The following is a 20,757-nucleotide window of genomic DNA, read 5'->3' as shown; positions in this document are numbered from 1 at the left end:
AAAAAAAAAAAAAAAAAAAAAAAAGAAGTGAGAACAGAGCCGGGGACTGTGGCACATGCCTATAGTCCCAGCTACTCAGGATGCTGAGGCAGGAGGATCACTTGAGTCCAGGAGTTCTGGGCTGTCTGTAGTGTGCTATGCCGACTGGGTGTCTGCACTAAGTTTAGCATCAATATGGTGGCCTCCCGGGAGTGGGGGACCACCGTGTTGCCTAAAGAGGGGTGAATCCATTCAGTTAAGAAACGGACCAGGTCAAAACTCCCGTGCTGATCAGTAATGGGATTGTACATGTGAAAAGCCACTGCACTCCAGCCTGGGCAACATAGTGAGACCCCATCTCTTAAAAAAGTGAGAACAGAGGCTGGGCACGGTGGCTCAAGCCTGTAATCCCAGCACTTTGGGAGGCCGAGACGGGCGGATCATGAGGTCAGGAGATCAAGACCATCCTGGCTAACACGGTGAAACCCCGTCTCTACTAAAAAACACAAAAAACTAGCCGGGCGAGGTGGCGGGCGTTTGTAGTCCCAGCTACTCGGGAGGCTGAGACAGGAGAATGGCCTAAACCCGGGAGGCGGAGCTTGCAGCGAGCTGAGATCACGCCACTGCACTCCAGCCTGGGCTACAGAGCGAGACTCTGTCTCAAAAAAAAAAAAAAAAGTGAGAACAGAAAATAATGTATTTTTCTTCATGAAAAAAAATTCATGCTTATCTAAACTGTTAACTGGGCAGAAATAATAGGAAAGATAGAATGAGTGATGATAGCCTTACATTTTAAGCATCTTTTGTCTATTTGGGTTCATTTTAAGCAAAGGTAATATTTGCTATTATGGTATTAAAATAATCGGTTTTCCAAATTCTCATAATCAGTTTATGTTTGAAAAGTACAGGAGTAAAATTTAGTTTTTGTTGAAGCCCAGCATAATCTGAGGGTGGTCACCTGCATAATAAAATGTTTGTGTGCAGGTGTGTGTACACTACCCATCCACCACCAACACACACACACAAACACACATCTGAATTTAACTACACACTAATTATATGTAGTTTTCCTCCCCATAAACTTTTTCCACTGTTTAATGCTCATCTGTTCATTTTTGACTCCACATTAAAGGCTTAGAATATAGTTTTTTAGATATTACTGTGAATATTTGTTTAGGAAAGTATTATGTGCCCCCAGAGAACACAAATTGAGCTAAATTTTAGTTCATTTGGAACTTTGGGATTCAAAATAATAAGCATGATAAACAAACAGCAGATCTGTATCTGATAACCTAAAAGCCTTCTCTTAATGTTAAATTACTTGCTTGTTTTTTTAAAATTCAGATCTTTTGAGCATTAAAATAAGACTATACTAGTATATTGTCTACTTCTCTTTAGGAGAAACTGAAGAAGATGATCCAGACAGCTCTCAGAGCAGTGTCACTACTGTTAAGGCCAGATCCAGGGATTCTGATGAATCTGGAGGTAACGTTGCTTTATATACATACGACTCTTCTCATGGAACTATCTTCGGTATTCCATGAATTTGCTTTTTAAAAAAAAACTTTCAAATTTTTATTACTACTTTATAAAAAGTGAATTTTTCTTTTAATATTTATTAAAATTAATTATTTCATATATAGATCTGATTAATAATATGTCGTGATATCTAAACAAATCACTTTTAGCTTTTTTTGATATTTGTGGAAAATAAGATATTTTTGTGCTCAAAGGAAGAGTTATTTGTTGTTTTTGAATTTTATAGAGAAACTAATCACATTGCCATTGGAACTGACAACACTATCTGGAGTGTCACTTTTAGGAAGTTTTCATTTAATTAGATAACTACCTTTATCTCTGGATTTTCAAATTCAAACCAAGTTATTAATTAACAAGTTCTGATTGTTTATGTGAATTTAAGTTGATTCAATGAAAGAGTTGACTAAAGACTAAAGAGAGAAAAATACCAGTTTGAGGCTTAAGATAATGTTGAACAAGATCCCCCCCAAAAAAAGATAATGCTAAACAAATTTGTAAACTCTGTAAATAATGAGTAATTTTATACTTTAGTCCTGCACTTTCCCCTCACCACCTCCTTAAAATTTCTGTAATTCCAATTCTTTTTTTTTTTTTTTGAGGCGGAGTCTCGCTCTGTCACCCAGGCTGGAGTGCAGTGGCACGATATCGGCTCACTGCAGCCTCTGCGTCCCGGGTTCAAGTGATTCTCCTGCCTCAGCCCCCCGAGTAGCTGGGATTACAGGTGTGCACCACCACACCTGGCTAATTTTTGTATTTTTAGTAGAGACGAGATTTCACCTTGTTGGCCAGGCTGGTCTTAAACTCCTGACCTCAGGTGATCCACCTGCCTCTGCCTCCCAAAGTGCTGGAATTACAGGCGTGAGCCACCATGCCTGACCTGTAATTCCTATTCTTTATTTCATCATTTCACTTTAAAAATAAGTACATAAGGCCGGGCACAGTGGCTTACGCCTGTAATCCCAGCACTTTGGGAGGCCGAGGCAGGCGGATCACAAGGTCAGGAGATAGAGATCATCCTGGTTAATATGATGAAACCCCATCTCTACTAAAAATACAAAAAAATTAGCCAGGCCTGGTGGCGGGCGCCGGTAGTCCCAGCTACTCGAGAGGCCGAGGCAGGAGAATGGCGTGAACCTAGGAGGCGGAGCTTGCAGTGAGCGATAGAGCGAGACTCCGTCTCAAAAAAAAAACCAAAAAGCAAAATAAAATAAAAATAAGTACATAACCTGGTTCTGTTTTTGTTTTTGGTTTTGTTTTTTGAGACAGGATCTTGCCCTGTCACCCAGGTTTGAGTGCAGTGATGCGACCATGGCTCACTGCAGCCTTGACCTCCCAGGCTTAAGCAATTCTCCTGCCTCATCCTCCCAAAGTGCTGAGATTATAGGTGTGGGCCACCATGCCTGGCATTATAAGCCGGGCGATGGGCATTTGGCATTCTGTGTATTTCCCACCCTTCCTCATTTTTCCTATGTATTCTTGATATAGAAATGGAGATTTGTAACATGCTGGTAGTGTCTAGCCAGAATTCCTGGATTCCATTCCTTCACTTTTTAGCTGTTTGCCCTTAGAGAGTTATTTAACTTCTGTGTTCTTCAGTCTCATCATCTGGATTGTTGTGAGTGTTAAATTAATTCATATATGCAAAACACTTACCTGGCACATAGTAGACACTAAGTGCTATTACTAGTGTTCATACGTGTTACATGAAGCTCTAAAAATTAGAGATTAATTAAACCATTTATATAGCCAATAGTTTGCTGCCATTGCTACCAGCATAACTATTTGGAAGTACATAAACCCCAGGTCTTGTGATCATGCCATCGCACTTCAGCCTGGGCGACAGAGCGAGACTCCGTCTCAAAAAAAAAAAAAAAAAGGGCCCCTTCACCTTTTTGTGTCAATGTGTCTGTTTCCAAAACAGCAACCTGATCACTTTTAAACTAATTTAATTATAAATTCTACTTTTATATGGAAATCTTTCTACTTAAAAACATATAAAAATTCTACTTTTATATGTTTTTAAGAAGAGTAGACTGAAAGCAAGGCATAGTGATAGGTACCTATAGTCCCAGATACTGAGGAGGCTGAGGCAGGAGGATCCCTTCAGTTCAAGACCAGCCTGGGCAATAACATGAGACTCCATGTCTTTAAAAAAAAAAAAAAAAAAAAAAAAAAGAGGAAGAAGAAGAAAGAGAAAAAGAGTATACAAAAATATTGCCCACTTGCAATAAAAATTTAAAGCAAAACTGGATACTAATGATTTCAAGATGATCCATTGTTGTAAACTTACAAAATGTTTCTCAACTCAAAGGTTTTATTATCTCATTACCTTGTGGCATGTTCTGTATCATAACAATTTTTTAAGTGATTATTAGCTAATTTTTTAGATGTGACATGACACTTTAGAAACTTTTTTTGAGATAGAGTCTCACTCTGTCACTCAGGCTGGAGTACAGTGGTGCGATCTCGGCTCACTGCACCTCTGCCTCCTGGGTTCAAGCAGTTCTCCTGCTCTCAGCCTCGTAAGTAGCTTGGATTACAGGCACGCGCCACCACACCCAGATAATTTTTGTATTTTTAGTGGAGACGGGGTTTCACCATGTTGGCCAGGCTGGTCTCGAACTCCTAACCTCAGGTGATCCGCTTGCCTCAGCCTCCCAATGTGCTGGGATTATAGGTGAAAGCCACTGCACCCAGCCTAGAAACTTTTTAAAATAAATTATGCATCCAAGTTTTTAACCACCTGGGAGTTATCTGAATATTTTTGCTCTTTTTATTAATTTCTCACTGTTGTCTTATAAAATGTGCAGTTTAAAAGTTGAATATTATTTATAATGTACTGTTTTTTATTTTTTAGATAAAGCCACCAGATCATCTAGTCAATATACAGAATCATTTTGGCAGTCATCACAAAGTAAGTAAAGCTGTGTTTACAGTTCTACCTGTGAGCTTGGTCAAATGCTGTTCCTATTTTTGAAGATCCTCTTTTGAAATTTAATGTAAATATTGAAAAAGAGGAATAATGAATACTTAAAAAAAAAAACTTATCCAATATATCTCTACCCCTTGACCTTATGACGCTTATGGAGTTGTTATTCTCTATATCCAAACCTGAATTTGAACTTAAAAAACAAGCAAAGAAACTACTGCTTCCTGTGATTTGTTGAATGTCTTTGCTAGCAATATAAATGGGTTGATTGTTTTTGTTTTAACAGACTAATGTAGTAGTTTGAGCCTGTTTATATGCACTTATTCTAATAAGGACATAAAATTTTATATTAGTACAATTTCAACTCTGTTGTAAAACTTTGGAAGAATGAATGAATAAGTGATAAAGCACATGTAATAAAAAGTTAATGGCAAGCTCGGTGATGGGTATATATTCATTTCAGTCTTACAACTGAAAATTTTTGTGATCAAATATTGAGAAAATATAACAAAAAAAGATTGGAAAGTAATATACCAAAATGCTAATAATGATTTGCTTGAGAATCATTGGTGACATTTTTTTTTACTTTATTATTTTCTTTTCTTTTTTCTTTTTTTGAGACAGGTTCTCGCTCTGTTGCCCAGGCAAGTGTAGTGGTGCGATCATGGTTCACTGCAGCCTCGAACTCCTGGGTTCAAGGGATCCTCCTGCCTCAGCTTCCTGAGTAGCTAAGACTATAGGCACGTGCCCCCATGCCCAACTAATTTTTAAATTTTTTGTAGAGACGGAGTCTCACTGTGTTGCTTAGGCTGGTCTCAAACTTTTGGGCGCAAGCATTCCTCCCACATCAGCCTCCCAAAATGCTGGGATTGCAGGTGTGAACCATTGCACCCAGCCACCTTTATTATTTTGGTACTACTGTTTTTTTCTTTTGACATTTTTAAATCAAGTCTCCCAAAATCTGAGTTATTAACCAAAAATATCTTTGTATGTAAAAACCTTCAAGAACTTTTTTATTCCTTCCACATTCCTTTCTTTTCTTAAGAAAAAGCCTTTGGAAGGCCGGGCATGGTGGCTCACGCCTGTAATCCCAGCACTTTGGGAGGCTGAGGCAGGCGGATCACGAGGTCAAGAGACCGAGACCATCCTGGCCAACATGGTGAAACCCCATCTCTACTGAAAACACAAAAATTAGCTGGGCGTGGTGGCAGACACCTGTAGTCCTAGCTGCTTGGGAGGCTGAGGCAGGAGAATGGCCTGAACCCGGGAGGAGGCGGAGCTTGCAGTGAGTCGAGATTGCGTCACTGCTTTCTAGTCTGGGCGACAGAGTGAGACTCAAAAAAAAGAAAAAATGAAAAAGCCTTTGGAAATCTGTTTTATAATCATTGTATTTATAGAATTCAATTTTATATTTTTCATTTTAATTTTTAGTAGGTTCTGGATTTGTGACTATAAAATGAGACATAAAATGAATTAGCTGCTGGAAAAAAATCAGTTGTGGAAAATTACTCTTTGAATTATTTTATGTATTTGCCATATTTTACTCCAAATCTTTGATCTTTGGAAACTCTTAAATGTATCTACCTGTATAAATGATGTTATACCCATGCAGTGAGATACTATTTAGGCTGGGGGTGATGGCTCACACCTGTAATCCCAGCACTGTGGGAGGCCAAGGCAGGTGGATTACTTGAGGCCAGGAGTTCGAGACCAGCCTGGCCAACGTGGTGAAACCCCGTCTCTGCTAAAAATACAAAAATTAACCAAGTGTGATGGTAGGTGCCTGTAATCCCAGCTACTTGGGAGGCTGAGGTAGAAGAATCGCTTGAACCCAAGAGGCGATGGCTGCAGTGAGCTGGGATCACACCATTGCACTCCAGCCTGGGTGACAGAGTGAGACTGCATCTCAAAAAAAAAAAAAAAATACTATTTAGAAACGAAAAATGAGTTATATATAATGAGTTATATATACTAATGAAAAGGTGATCAGGATGTATTTCATTGACTTTAAGATACTATTGATTTTATGTATCAATGAGAAAGAAAAACCATCCAGTTAAACTGTGCCATACCATTAATTAAAGATACATCTGTAGATCAGAGGGCATTTTTTAAAAAGTATGTCTTAGAATTTGATGAAAGAAAGTATTAAAAGGTATGTATCCACTTTTTAATAAGTATATTTTTAGTATAGACTGAAAACAAAGCAGAGAGAATATATATCTGTCTTACTTACCATAGTATTTCTACATTCAATGTTTTGCACATACTTAACAGATAGATATTCATGCATTTTTAAATTACGCATTTCTAGAATGGCACTTTTTTAAAACAGCTAACATATGTTTGTATTCAGAAAAAGTTGAAAATAAATAAATGTAAATGGATACTTGTATTTATCATCAAAGAGTAACTCATTTCCTCAGGGCAGATTTGAAAATTCACCTTGTTAGAATTGTAATGTCATTTGTTAGTCATCTCATTGTGTCATTTTACAGTTATCCTTAAATACCTCCTCAAAACCTGAAGTAGCATGTTTTACTTCATAGCTACTTTGCAATGTCCATAAATCTGCATAGATAGTACATACCATTTCTCTATGGTATGGTATGTGGTATATGATATGGACTGCCTGGATTTGTATCTCGGCCCCACTACTTTTAGATATATAATTTTGGAAAAATGACCACTTTTGGTTTTCCCTTTTTTTTTTTTTCGACATAGAGTCTCGCTCTGTCGCCCAGGCTGTGGTGCAGTGGCGCAATCTTGGCTCACAGCAAGCTCCGCCTCCCGGATTCACGACATTCTCCTGCCTGCCTCAGCCTCCCAAGTAGCTGGGACTACAGACACCCGCCACCATGCCGGGCTAATTTTTTTTTGTATTTTTAGTAGAGACAGGGTTTCACCATGTTAGCCAGGATGGTCTTGATCTCCTAACCTTGTGATCTGCCCACCTTGGCCTCCCAAAGTGCTGGGATTACAGGTATGAGCCACCGCATCCGGCTGGTTTTCCCTTATTTATAAAATGGGAACAACAATAGCATCTGCCACACAAGAATTAAGCAAAATTGGCTGGGCACGGTGGCTCATGCCTGTAATCCCAGCACTTTGGGAGGGCGAGGCAGGCAAATCATTTGAGGTCAAGAGTTTGAGACCGGCCTGGCAAACATGGTGAAACCCTGTCTCTACTAAAAATACAAAACATTTAGTCTTGCGTGGTGGTGCACACCTGTCATCCCAAGTACTTGGGAAGCTGAGGCAGGAGAATATCTTGAACCCAGGAAGCGAGGGTTGCAGTGAGCTGAGCTTGCACCACTGCACTCCAGCCTGGGTGACAGAGTCAGACCCTGTCTCAAAAAAAAAGAATTAAACAAAATTATACTCAATAGCTGATACACATTGACTATACATAGTCATTGTTTTGATGGTACTGATCCTAAAACTGACTCCTCCTTGTCCAATTCCTAAACATTTTGAAGTTTAGAAATGAGGGGAAAAGAAATACACACAAACTTTATATATATATATATATATATATATATATAGTATATGCATGGTCTTTATATATGTATATATATACTTACATGCTTGCAACTGATGTTTTTTGTTTGTTGTTTTTAGTATCCACAGTAAACAAGCAAAATGTCTATGCAACATGTTTTTTGTTGTTATTTTCAAGTATTCTATGACCTTATCCCTGTTTTCTGTTTCAGGTCGCAACTTCACAGCTCATGATAAGCAACCTTCAGTGCTGAGTAAGTAGTTGGTTGCCTCCTCTTTTTTCAGTCAATTTTTTTTTTTTTTTTTTTTTTTTTTTTGACGCAGGGTCTCACTCTGTCGCCCAGGCTGGAGTGCAGTGGTGCTATCTCGGCTCACTGCAAGCTCCACCTCCCGGGTTCACGCCATTCTCCTGCCTCAGCCTCCTGAGTAGCTGGGACTACAGGCGCCCACCGCCATGCCCGGCTAATTTTTTAAATTTTTAGTAGAAACGGGGTTTCACCGTGTTAGCCAGGATGGTCTCAATCTCCTGACCTTGTGATCCGCCCACCTCGGCCTGCCAAAGTGCTGGGATTACAGGCATAAGCCACCGCGCCCAGCCTCAGTCAATCAATTCTAACCTTGCTCATTCTCCTAACAAAAGTCGTAATAAAATTTCAAGTCATTTTACCCCTCTTTACCTTTTTAATTCACCACGGATTGGTACTACCTGTAATAATTACTCTGTGATGTGGAAATGTGTTCAGGGCTATCTTACCACAAGTAATTTATATTGGGTGATAATATATTTATTTGCTACCTGCTTTGCTGTAGGAAGTGGTTCATCCTCACTGATAGGATCCTTTGAAATTATTTTTTACTTATAAAACTATTGCTTTTATTGTTTTCTTCCCCTCTTTTATTTTGTCTTTCTGATAGATTAATTTTATAACACTGGAATATGGTATAAACTTTCAAAGTATGGGAAATTATCTTTTGATATATGTATTTGCTTCAGGCTCAGGATATCAAAGAACTCTTGAGGAATGGGCCCCCCAGACTGCAAGAATAAGAACTAGGATGCAAAGTAAGTAGATAAAGCTCTGTTAGTGAAATAATCTGAAGCGTATTGGCTGTTTTTCTTGACAAAAATGTTTAGTTCTTCAGGTAAACATTTAGGTTGTTTGTGATTTCACTAATAAAGTACAGCTATGATTACTAGGTTAGTAATTTCTATTTGCTTGGACTGGCAGCACATGGGCTAGGTGTAGAATGTAAATACTGGCGGGAGCAAACCAGAGATTGATGGGTCTTAACAAGCTCTCAGTTCTAGCAGCAATACAGTCTGTATACAATAATGAAATTCTACTCTTTTGACAATACTTACTTTTCGCTTTTAGCAAATTTTGGAACAGCTTTGTATACTCATAATTTTACATAATAAAGGCTGAAATGCACAAGTTATATTTTCATGTTTAGGGTTTTGTGTTTTTTTTTCTGTTTTTTGTTTTGTTTTGTTTTTGAGATGGAGTCTCTCTCTGTCACCCAGGCTGGAGTACAGTGGTGCAATCTTGGTTCACTGCAACCTCTGCCTCCCGGGTTCAAGCAATTCTCCTGCCTCAGCCTCCCAAATAGCTAGGACTCCAGGTGCGCACCACCACACCTGGTTAATTTTTGTATTTTTACACGCCCAGCTAATTTTTGTAGTTTTAGTATAGATGGAGTTTCACCATATTGGTCAGGCTGCTCTTGAACTCCTGACCTCATGATCCACCTGCCTTGGCCTCCCTAAGTGCTGGGATTACAGGCTTGAGCCACTGTGCCCAGCCTTTCTGGGTTTTTGTGTTTTGTTTTGTTTTTGTGTTTTTTGAGATGAAGTCTCCCTCTGTTGCCCAGGTTGGAGTGCAGTGGCACGATTTCAGCTCACTGCAGCCTCTGCCTCCCACATTCAGGTCATTCTTGTGCCTCAGCCTCCTGAGTAGCTAGGACTTGCATGCATGCGCCACCACGCCCAGCTAATTTCTGTACTTTTAGTAGAGATGGGGTTTCACCATGTTAGCCAGGCTGGTCTTGAACTGCTGACCTCTAGTGATCTGTCTGCTTCAACCTCCCAAAGTGTTGGGATTACAGGCATGAGCTACCACACCCAGCCTCATGTTTAGGTTTTGGATGGATTAAATGTCACAGAATTTAAGGAATACTATAAATTTATGTGATAAAACCATCATACTCTGAACTCACTTTCTATAATTTCTGTGGAAATGTGTCCACATTAAATCTTGACCATACTTTTTTTTAAAGTCCACGCATATTCTCTGTTTTAAGTGACCTTTAACCTCGCTCCCTACTTTACTCATCTAGCCACAATAGGTCTGGAGGTCATCAGGTATTCTCTTAGTTTTATTTAGATAATGTAAAAATCCACATCATGTATCTCTTGCTCATGGGATAATTAACTCTGTAATTGGACCAGATGATGTCTGTGGCCCTGCTTTTCCATCAGTAAACTGGGAGTGGTCATAATTCATTTTTTCTCAGCAGTGACTTTTTTAGCGCACATATAAGTGAGTTCTTCAGCAGCCTAGAACCGAAATAACTTTTTGCCCTTGTCTTATTGTCGATTGTCATTTCTTATTGCTGTGAGTATATGCCTGATATTAGAAAACCATTTCCTCTTATAATTTGCTCTTCCTGACCTAATATTGTAGTTAGGAAACCAAATATTAATTATTCAGCTTATTAGAATTATGTTTACAACCAGAATCAAACATTAAAATTAAATTTGAAGACTCAAGAGATACTCTTGGATGTAAAAATGCATGAGTTTTAGTATATATAATGTGAAAAGCTCAGAGGCATCTGTGTCATTTCTTAGTTCTTAACTATATATTCTGAGTAATTAATATCAGATAAATGACTTCCAGATAAGTGAAGTTAGTACATACTTACCAGAAAATGTTTGCATAATTTTTCCTCTAATAAGACACTGCAATACAGAAGGAAAAAATAATTATATCGAGCATCTAATTGAAATGCAGAAATAGATATTTTTAGTTGCTAAATTGATAGCTAATTTTTAGTGTTTTATCTGTTTGCATTTCTACTTTGTCTTAAGTTACTATATTTATTATGGCTTACAGAATTATACCTTGGTTGCTAGCCACCTACCATATATAGATACCACGTTGAGCTTTCAGAGTTATGTAACAGTGACATACCAGACGTGTGCATGTAATAGGATCTTTTAGACATTCAACCACATGAGGACTTTAAGATAGAACGATGAGCAAGAAGAAAATATTTTCAAGGAAGTGGAAGACTACAGTGATTTTTCAAACAACATTATATAATAGATTCCTCTTCAAGAGTATTTTTAAAAATGTTTTCTTAGCATTCCACATTTTATCTCTCATTCTTTATATATTTCTGCCTGCTTTGGTGAGGGAAAAAAGTCATTTTTAGACCTGAATGTTCAGGAACCTTGGGCTATAGATTCTACCCCATGGAACATTGTCACCCAATGTTAGCACCAGTTTCCTGGGTAGACAGGTCCCAGTTCAGGCTTCTGCGCTTCTGCCTGCATCCAAACCTTTTAGGAAAGATGGAACCACTGTCTTTACTTTTTCCTGTTTGCCAGGTGATAAAACAATGATTATAGAGAAGAATATATGTGCATGGAGAGGTCAGAGCATTAATATAAATGCTTTGGAACCTGTTTCAGAAATTTAGGTAAAGAAGACAATTTGTAGTTAAAGCTCTTGGACTCCAGGCCTAGCTCTTCCACTTACTAATTGAGTAATCTTGGTAAAATCACTTAACCTTTGTGAACCTCAATTTTCTTGCCTTTAGAGACAATAGTGCCTATAACTAAATTATTGTAATGAGCTTATATGTGTAAATACAATTTTTTAAAGTCTAAAATCTCATAATTATCCGGGCTTATTTATTGTTAACAATGTTTTCTGTAGAATCAGTAGCAACTATGGAGGATTTGTGCCCTCTACTCTTGATGGTTATAGAGTGATTGATTATCACCATACTCTTTAGACTAGAAAAGCTTGAGTTTTTTCTTTTTCTTTTTGAGACAGAGTCTTGCTCTGTTGCCTAGGCTAGAGTGCAGTAGCGTGATCTCAGCTCACTGCAGCCTCCGCCTCCTGGGTTCAAGTGATTCTCGTGCCTCAGCCTCCGGAGTAGCTGGTGGTGCACCACCACAGCCGGCTAATTTTTGTATTTTAGTAGAGACAGGGTTTCACCATGTTGGCCAGGCTGGTCTCAAACTCCTGACCTCAGGTGATCCACCCACCTTGACCTCCCAAAAAGTGTTGGGATTACAGGCGTGAGCCACTGTGCCCAGCTGAGTTTTTTCTTTTAAAAAGATGTTTTTTAGAATTGTTGTTAGCATCTCTAGTAATGTTGATGAAAAGGATATCAGTTACCCTTTGGACGATGTCCTGCCTTGGCAGTATATACCCTGTTGTGTATGTGTTTGTGTTATATGAATTATATAAATATTATATATGGTACATTATTATTTAGCTGTCCTTCATTAACATCATAGAATTGCACTTCACAGCATTTTTGTATATATTATCTCATTTGATCTTTGCAACCATGGAGTGAAGTATTCAAAATAAACATCTGATGGATTTGGGTTTTGTGTGGTTAGGTTTTTTTATTTTGTTATTTTAGTTGTAACTTTGATAACCTAACTTAGAAGCTTCTAAATAATGAAATATCCTAAGCTAAACTGGTAACTGAAAAACAATATTCCTCTTAGATTTGCTGTCATTTTGTCTTATGACATCATTATGGAGCTTTTTGTCATATGACCAAAAATAAGGCTATTTCTGAATATTAGCAGAGCTAATATTATTCCTCCAGTTATTCCAGTGTTTCTAAATGAAAGTTATTGATAAAACCCTAAGATGATCCACCAGGAAGTTCATTTATATACAAAAATTATAAAAGTCCAGTCAAGTGATAGATGGCAATACTGGTAATATAGGTCATATGAATGAGATAACTCAACCTCTATACTTTCTGAAGCCTGTCCCTCCATTTCCTCTCTTAGATTTTAAAACCTGCTGGTATGCTAAAAAAGATGGAAGGGAAAGGGAAGGGTTAGGATTGTTTTTAATTTCTTTTCTTGTTTTTATTTTTTTTTTTAATCAGAGATGGGGTCTCACAGTGTTGCCCAGGCTGGTCTTAAACTCCTGTGCTCAAGCTGTCCTTTCACCTCAGCCTCTTGAGTTGTTGGAATTACAGGCATGAGCCACTGTGCCTGGCTTAATTTATTTTCTAAATAAATTTAGATGGACGTAGAGATTTGACAGAGTTGTGAGAAAATTATTTTTGAGCTCTATTGTTTAACCACAAGCCTAAAACAGAATTACTTAATTACTTGTCTGTTAACAGAAATGATGAGAAGTTTTTAAATGTGATTTTAAAATACTACTAATATTTGAAATGGTCAGAATTCCCAGATGAAATATTGTATCGGTTTGAGGTAGAAAATAGTGAAGATTAAGATTGAGTTTTATATTAAAACACCTTATCCAGACAGCTCAGTAGTCTATAATCCACATTTTGTCCTTATTTTCCCCCCCTTTACAGCATCTTCACCAGGCAAGAGTTCAATATATGGCAGTTTTTCAAGTGGTATGTTTCATTTTATTATGGTGTGCTTATTTTCTTTGTCCTTTTTATCCCAGAAGTTTCACCAATCCCATTAGATACTTATGGGTCAAATACTTCCAAACTTTCTCTGAAAACTAATTATTGTGTGCTTTCTACTAGACCCCACCCTATGCTGTGAACAGCTATGAAAGAAATAGGTCTTGTGTCTCAAGGAGCCCTCAGTCTAATCGGCACTCAGATGTTCTACTTTTTCTTCTGCTTCTGGCTGATCTCTGTCTTCTTTTTTTCCTGGTGGAATTTGTATCTTCTTTGTCTACTAGAAATAAATACTCAAATTATGAAACATAAGTTGATAGTCTTATTTTATTACTCTCACCATTAGATGACAACATTCAGAAATCAGAGCTTGGAAACCAGTCACCATCAACCTCCAGCCGACGTAAGTTTGTGTATTCAGTTTTAATTAAATATTTCTGTAAAATTGGTATTCCATAATTATTCCATAATTATTTAAAAATGGTTTTTGACAGCAGTATGACTCAATGCTATTTGAAGAATCATATTTTAAGCACTTTAGAGGAAAAAGTATATATTCTACTAGCAGTGAAATTATTTATGGACAAACTATATATGAGACAACATCTGGTATTGCCCCTTCACTTTACTGTCCATAAGACCAAAAGTAATAGCTAATAATAAGTAAAGCTACTAATACTGTTAACTGAGGAAACCATGCTGAATTGAAAGAAAGACAGCCAGAGCATGACTTTTGGGATTACAATGGCTTTCGGAGTCAGCACATTTGCATTTGAACTAGATTGGACCACTTACCTCCTTTCCAGCCTTGTTGCAAGTTTCTTTAGTTCTCCAAGTCTTATCCTGAAACAGTACTAAGAAAATAAATTCATGGGCTGAGCATGGTGGCTTATGCCTGTAATCCCAGCACTTTGGGAGGCCAAGGCAGGCGGATCATGAAATCAAGAGATCGAGACCATCCTGGCCAACATGGTGAAACTCTGTCTCTACTAAAAATACAAAAATTAGCTGGGCATAGTGGCACACGCCTGTAGTCCCAGCTACTCAGGAGGCTGAAGTAGGAGAATCGCTTGAACCCGAGAAGCGGAGGTTGCAGTGAGCCGAGATCGCACCACTGCACTCCAGCCTGGAGACAAAGCGAGACTCCATCTCAAGTGGTGGCTCAAGCCTGTAATCCCCCCACTTTGGGAGGCCGAGGTGGGCGGATCACAAGGTCAGGAGATTGAGACCATCCTGGCTAACATGGTGAAACCCCGTCTCTACTTAAAAACCGCAAAGAAACTTAGCTGGGGGTGGTGGTGGGCGCCTGTAGTCCCAGCTGCTCAGGAGGCTGAGGCAGGAGAATGGCGTGAACCCGGGAGGCAGAGCTTGCAGTGAGCCAAGATTGCACCACTGCACTCCAGACTGGGCAACAGAACAAGACTCTGTCTCAAAAAAAAAGAAAATAGATTAATGATGATTCTCACATTTTTTGTTCTTGGTACCACTTTACACTAGCAAAGTTATTAAGAACTTCAAGGAGCTTTTTGTTGAAAATATGGGTTATATCTATCCATATGTACCAGGAAATTAAAGTTGAAAATTTTTAAAAATATTAATTGATTTTAAATAATTTAGCAAGATGAGTGACAGATCAGATTGCTTTGCATTTTTTCTGATCTCTTTAATGTCTAGCTTTAAAAAATGGATTTGGATTATCATATATGCTTCTGTATTCAGTCTGTTGCAATATATTTTGGTTGAAGTATCTACAAAAAATCCAGCTTTATACAGATAGGAAAAATTTTAATAGCCTTTTCAGATAATTGTGGCTCTTCTTTTTTGAACTCTCCAAAACTCAACAAGTGTTAGTTTCTTAAATGTTACTTGAAATAGGATATCTGAAACCATCTTACTGAGCTTTTAGTAGTCTATTACAGTAAAATTCATTGGTCTTTCTTATACTTTGAATGGAGTATCGTGCACTGGTCGTTTGGAAAACATTGGTTCACTGAGAAATGCAGATTTTCCCAAACATTGACACATTAGGAATGTAATATAAAATATCATTTGTTAATATCACTGCCAATCTCAAGACTTTTAAAAAGTGTTAAAGGGTGGGGTGCCATGGCTCACGCCTGTAATCCCAACATTTTGGGAGGCCTACGTGGGCAGGTCACCTGAGGTCAGGAGTTCAGGACCAGCCTGGCCAACATGGCAAAACCCTGTGTCTACTAAAAATACAAAAACATTAGCTGGGTATGGTGGCATGCACCTGTAATCCCAGCTACTCAGGAGACTGAGGCAGGAGAGTCACTTGAACCCAGGAGGCAGAGGTTGCAGTGAGCCAAGATGGCACCACTTCACGCTATCCTGGGCCACAGAGCAAGACTCCATCTCAGAAAAAAAAGAAAGCGTTAAAGTACAATATTGGGAGTTGTCAAACTCAATGGTGGCAGATTTAGGATTCTAAAATCCTAATTTTCACTTGAAAGCAAATGTCTGCAAAATACACAAGTCTGGCCATAGTTTACTTGTTCTTTCAAGTAAAAAATAGTATTCCTGAAAAATGTGCTAATTCACCTTGTAATTCATTTGCACAAAATTATTTTCCTTGAGACAACCATGGTCCTGTATGATGCAGCAGAAGTGCTTTGTGCGTACTTGCCATTTCTTCAGAAAGAATGTTGACAAGATATGTACTCAAGGATTGAGATTTAATAAGATAAATAATTAACTGCTTCATAAAGGACATTCTTAAGTAAAGGAATGTCGCTTTGTTAAACCTTGAATGCATGGCAGTGAAAAATAACGACGACTACACTCGTACAGTTTGGTGCCACTGCCCTGTAACTCATGCTAAGGCATCAAAAGTTTTTCCCACCATTGCTTTTGCATTATCAGTGCAAATGTCAACACAAGGTGAAAGTCAAATAACATCTTAGTGTTAGAAGAATAGTTTTAACTTCATGGACATCTCCCCTGCAAAATAGGGTCTTGAGGTACCCCACAGATCACTCCTTGAGAACTGCTGCTCTAAAAGGTCCCTACTAAAATTAATAGCTTGAAACAGTCAATAAATAGAAGTTCTAAAAGTATTACTGGTACTATCATATTAACTGAATAAATGAAGTAGAATATGAGAAAGAACTTTATAAACTGAAAAGCACTAAATATAAATTAATACTATTATTATTGCCAATAGTAATTAACAATGAGTTACAAACTAAGTTTTACCAGTGTTAACTTGCATACCACAAAAGGCCACACATCAGTAAAATTAAAGGGACAGCTAGCTATTATAACATGTAGAAGATGTTCATTCATATTGCATACTTTTCTCTTTTTTTCTTTTTTTTTTTTTTGAGATGGAATCTCGCTCTGTCACCCAGGCTGGAGTGCAGTGGTGTGATCTTGACTCACTGCAACCTCTGCCTCCCATGTTCAAGTGATTCTCCTGCCTCAGCCTCCCAAGTAGCTAGGACTACAGGCTTGTGCCACCACACCCAGCTAGTTTTTTGTATTTTTAGTAGAGACGAGGTTTCACAGTCTCGATCTCCTGACCTTGTGATCCTCATGCCTCGGCCTCCCGAAGTGCTGGGATTACAGGCATGAGCCACTGTGTCCAGCCTGCATCCTTTTCTTTATCCTTTTATATACTTCAGAAATATTTAACCTTGATTAATTAGCCATGTGAATGCTGAGTTTCTAAATTAAAAAATATTTTATAAATTGTCTTTTAATAGTCTATTCTCCCAACTGTTAGCAGTGGAAATAATAAACTTCACTTTCTAAACTGTATTATTTTTCTGACTTGTTTATGCCATTTCTTTTGTTTAAAAACTTTTTTCCTCAAAGATATTTTTATATTGAAGAGACATATGCATATTTATACACATAATTCAAAGTGTACGCATGTAAGATTTTCTTGAGAATGCGATAAAATTATTTTATTAAGAAAATTATCAGCTTTCTTCTTTAAAGTTCTTTCTCTTTTACCTAATGTTTACAAAGATTGATACTGATTTTAAAAGTCACTTGCCTTGAATCTAAGAAAATGGTATTTATATCTGTCATTTCTTTTTTTCTGAGTAGAAGTGACTGGACAACCCCAAAATGCATCTTTTGTCAAGAGGAACTGCTGGTGGCTACTTCCTCTGATAGCTGCTCTTGCCTCTGGGAGTTTTTGGTTCTTTAGTACTCCTGAGGTAGAAACCACTGCTGTTCAAGAGTTCCAGAACCAGATGAATCAACTTAAGAATAAGTATCAAGGTCAAGATGAGAAGCTGTGGAAAAGGAGCCAAATATTCCTGGAAAAACATCTTAATAGCTCCCATCCTCGGTCTCAGCCTGCTATCTTGCTGCTCACTGCTGCCCGAGATGCTGAAGAAGCGCTTAGGTGTCTGAGTGAACAAATTGCTGATGCCTATTCTTCTTTTCGTAGTGTCCGTGCCATCCGGATTGATGGGACAGATAAAGCTACTCAAGACAGTGATGCTGTCAAACTAGAGGTAGACCAAGAACTGAGCAATGGATTTAAGAATGGTCAGAATGCAGCTGTGGTACACCGCATTGAGTCATTGCCCGCAGGCTCTACTTTGATCTTCTACAAATATTGTGACCATGAAAACGCAGCCTTCAAAGATGTAGCCCTAGTCCTGACTGTCTTATTGGAGGAAGAGACACTTGGAACCAGTCTAGGCCTAAAGGAAGTTGAAGAAAAAGTAAGAGATTTCCTTAAAGTCAAGTTCACCAATTCTAACACACCCAACTCCTACAATCATATGGACCCAGACAAACTGAATGGCCTCTGGAGCCGCATTTCTCACTTAGTTCTGCCTGTGCAACCTGAAAATGCCTTGAAAAGGGGCATCTGCTTATAAGAAGTGAGAGAGAAGAAAAATCATGTCCCAAGTTCTGAGAATTGTTCACATTTTCTAACCAGAGACAGAATTTAGAGCTCTTTTTGAAAGAACTGGTTTCTTTTTAAAGGAAATTAAGTTCTTACATAAACATGGAACATAAAAATCATTCATTCAACCTAATTATCTATGATATGAGAGAATCATTTCAGTTTCCATTGAGAGCTGTGTTAAAGGTATCTTAGGAGTGCAGATTATATGCAGTTCCTTAGAGAATCTATTTTGATTCTGGGCTGAATTATTACAGTTATGGTATGACCAGTGAAAGGGATTTGTCTCCTTATGAACCTTCCTGATTTTTTAACTTAGATTTCTCACTAAGTTTCTTGAGTTATTAGTAAGATTGCTCCCTAAATGTAACCATGGATTTTCCCATTATGCTCCCTTTTATACCATGTAGGTGTGAGTTCCTTAGCCTCTGCTATAGGAACATAAGTAATGAAAGGTCACGCAGGTGTGTGTTCGGAATTTTTTTTCTTTTGTTTCTTGGAAGATGGAAAGAACAAGGCAAGGAAGGAGAAATAATGGGGAAGCTGAAGGGAGGAAATGTTACAGTAATCCACTGAGATGTAGGTTAGTCAAACATAGGTATATGAACTGTTAATCTTGGTGGATTCCATTGGGATTTGTTTTTTATATCTCCTTTTTCCTTCCTTGAAGAAAAATTGTTGACCTTCCCAAGGATTCTTCATGTATATTGCAAGATTTAATATACTTGTTCACTTGACTCTTAAGAGTAGGTCAGGCCGAGGCAGGTGGATCACCTGAGGTCAGGAGTTCGAGACCAGTCTGGTCAACATGGTGAAACCCCGTCTCTACTAAAAATACAAAAATTAGCTGGGCATGGTGGCACATGCCTATAATCCCAGCTACTTGGGAGGCTGAGGCAGGAGAATCGCTTAAACCCGGGAGGCAGAGGTTGCAGTGAGCCGAGACCAGGCTTATTGCCCTCCAGCCTGGGCAACAAAAACGAAACTCTGTCTCAAAAAGGAAAAAAAAAAAGACTAGGTCAATTCGTAACAGTTTATTTTGGACACATCCTGAAGCTTTTGTTTTGAATTAAGAAATAGTTTCAGGAATTGACAAACCATTTGTTAACCTGCTGTCCTGGGCTATTGAAGATTTCCGTTTTCTGCGCATCCAGTTGTTGCAGTCCAGGTCCTCTAGTGCAACGCCATAGCAAATATAAAGATTTACTATGCACGTGATACATTTTATGGAGTGCCTCAAGCCAAGATAGTGAACTTATATGAAGAGTGTGAAATGTATTTCTTTACTACTATAGTAGTATAGTTATAACTTTGCATCTATAATTGAGCTTTCTCATCTGTCAACTGCTATGGTTTTCTTAAAATGTTACAATTCTAGATCTATCCGCCTTGTTTTTTTATTGTCCACAAACCATTAAATGTAAATACTGTTTTTAGAGAGAGTCAGTCATTGGCTTTGTCATTTACCCTTTGAGAGTTCCACAAGTGGTAGGAGAGTGGTCTAACTTCTTTCCTCTAGTACTACCAGTATTCGTAAATGTATGCCCCTTACTATAATTTGTTCTTCTTAGAAGTCAGATCATCTGATTTATAGAGGATTATGAAAACCAGAGTTTTTGAAAAGGCTTGTTTTATACATACATATTATATAGAGAAATAAATGTTTTTATTAAATGTTTCACTGACCCAAGTAATTTAAAAGTAATATGTTACCTGTGTCTTTCAGGAAAAATAATTATAGCAGCTAATCTGTAAATGACTTTAAAAGCTATTTTAGTAATTTAAATAAATTTACTTTCTTGGTTTGTACTCTCTGTGTTATATATTTAATGATTTATCATATTTAAAAAAAGAAATCCAAGTCTTTTCCTTGAACAATTTTAGCAACCTTGGCTAGGAGAAACAAAAACCAAAGAATTGGAGCCATTTGCAAGTACATTGGTTAGAAGTGGAATAGCCATAACTTTCCATTTTATCTCGGCACTTAGGGTTTGTAAAAATACAGTTAATTTAGGTATTCCTGACTTGGCAAAAGAATCTCCACAGCAGCTTTTCTTTTTTTTTTTTTTTTTTTTTTTAAGTAGACATGGGATCTCGCTATATTGCCCAGGCTGTTTTTGAACTCTTGGCCTCAAGCAGTCCTCCTGCCTAAGCCTCCTAAGTAGCTGGGATTACAGGTGTGAGTCACAGCCCCTGGCTTCTTAACCTTTTCTTCATCACCTCCCTGAAGAGCTTTTTTAGATTTTTTTCTAGTCACCCCTTTCCCATG

At 38.0% G+C, this 20,757-nt stretch overlaps 1 protein-coding gene across 4 annotated transcripts in view; it reads left to right on the top strand.

Annotated features, from left to right (window-relative positions):
* Positions 1-20,297, top strand: part of TOR1AIP1 (torsin 1A interacting protein 1) — a 37,165-nt gene extending 16,868 nt beyond the window's left edge. For 2 of the 4 annotated variants that reach the window (XM_007989322.3, XM_037985871.2), the window contains 7 exons: positions 1,378-1,464; positions 4,376-4,432; positions 8,161-8,202; positions 8,943-9,011; positions 13,538-13,582; positions 13,944-14,000; positions 17,672-20,297. In XM_007989322.3, the coding sequence (XP_007987513.3) occupies positions 1,378-1,464; positions 4,376-4,432; positions 8,161-8,202; positions 8,943-9,011; positions 13,538-13,582; positions 13,944-14,000; positions 17,672-18,459 (1,145 nt within the window). In that variant the 3' untranslated portion in view covers positions 18,460-20,297. The remainder of the gene's footprint in view (positions 1-1,377; positions 1,465-4,375; positions 4,433-8,160; positions 8,203-8,942; positions 9,012-13,537; positions 13,583-13,943; positions 14,001-17,671) is intronic. The other 2 variants (XM_007989325.3, XM_037985873.2) reach the window with 1 other exon arrangement.
* Positions 20,298-20,757: the final 460 nt, after the last annotated feature.

This window comes from Chlorocebus sabaeus, chromosome 25, assembly GCF_047675955.1.
Source record: "Chlorocebus sabaeus isolate Y175 chromosome 25, mChlSab1.0.hap1, whole genome shotgun sequence".
Taxonomy (NCBI): Eukaryota; Metazoa; Chordata; class Mammalia; order Primates; family Cercopithecidae; genus Chlorocebus; species Chlorocebus sabaeus.
Note: the sequence above shows the minus strand (reverse complement) of the source record. Positions and strands in the feature narration are given on the sequence as shown.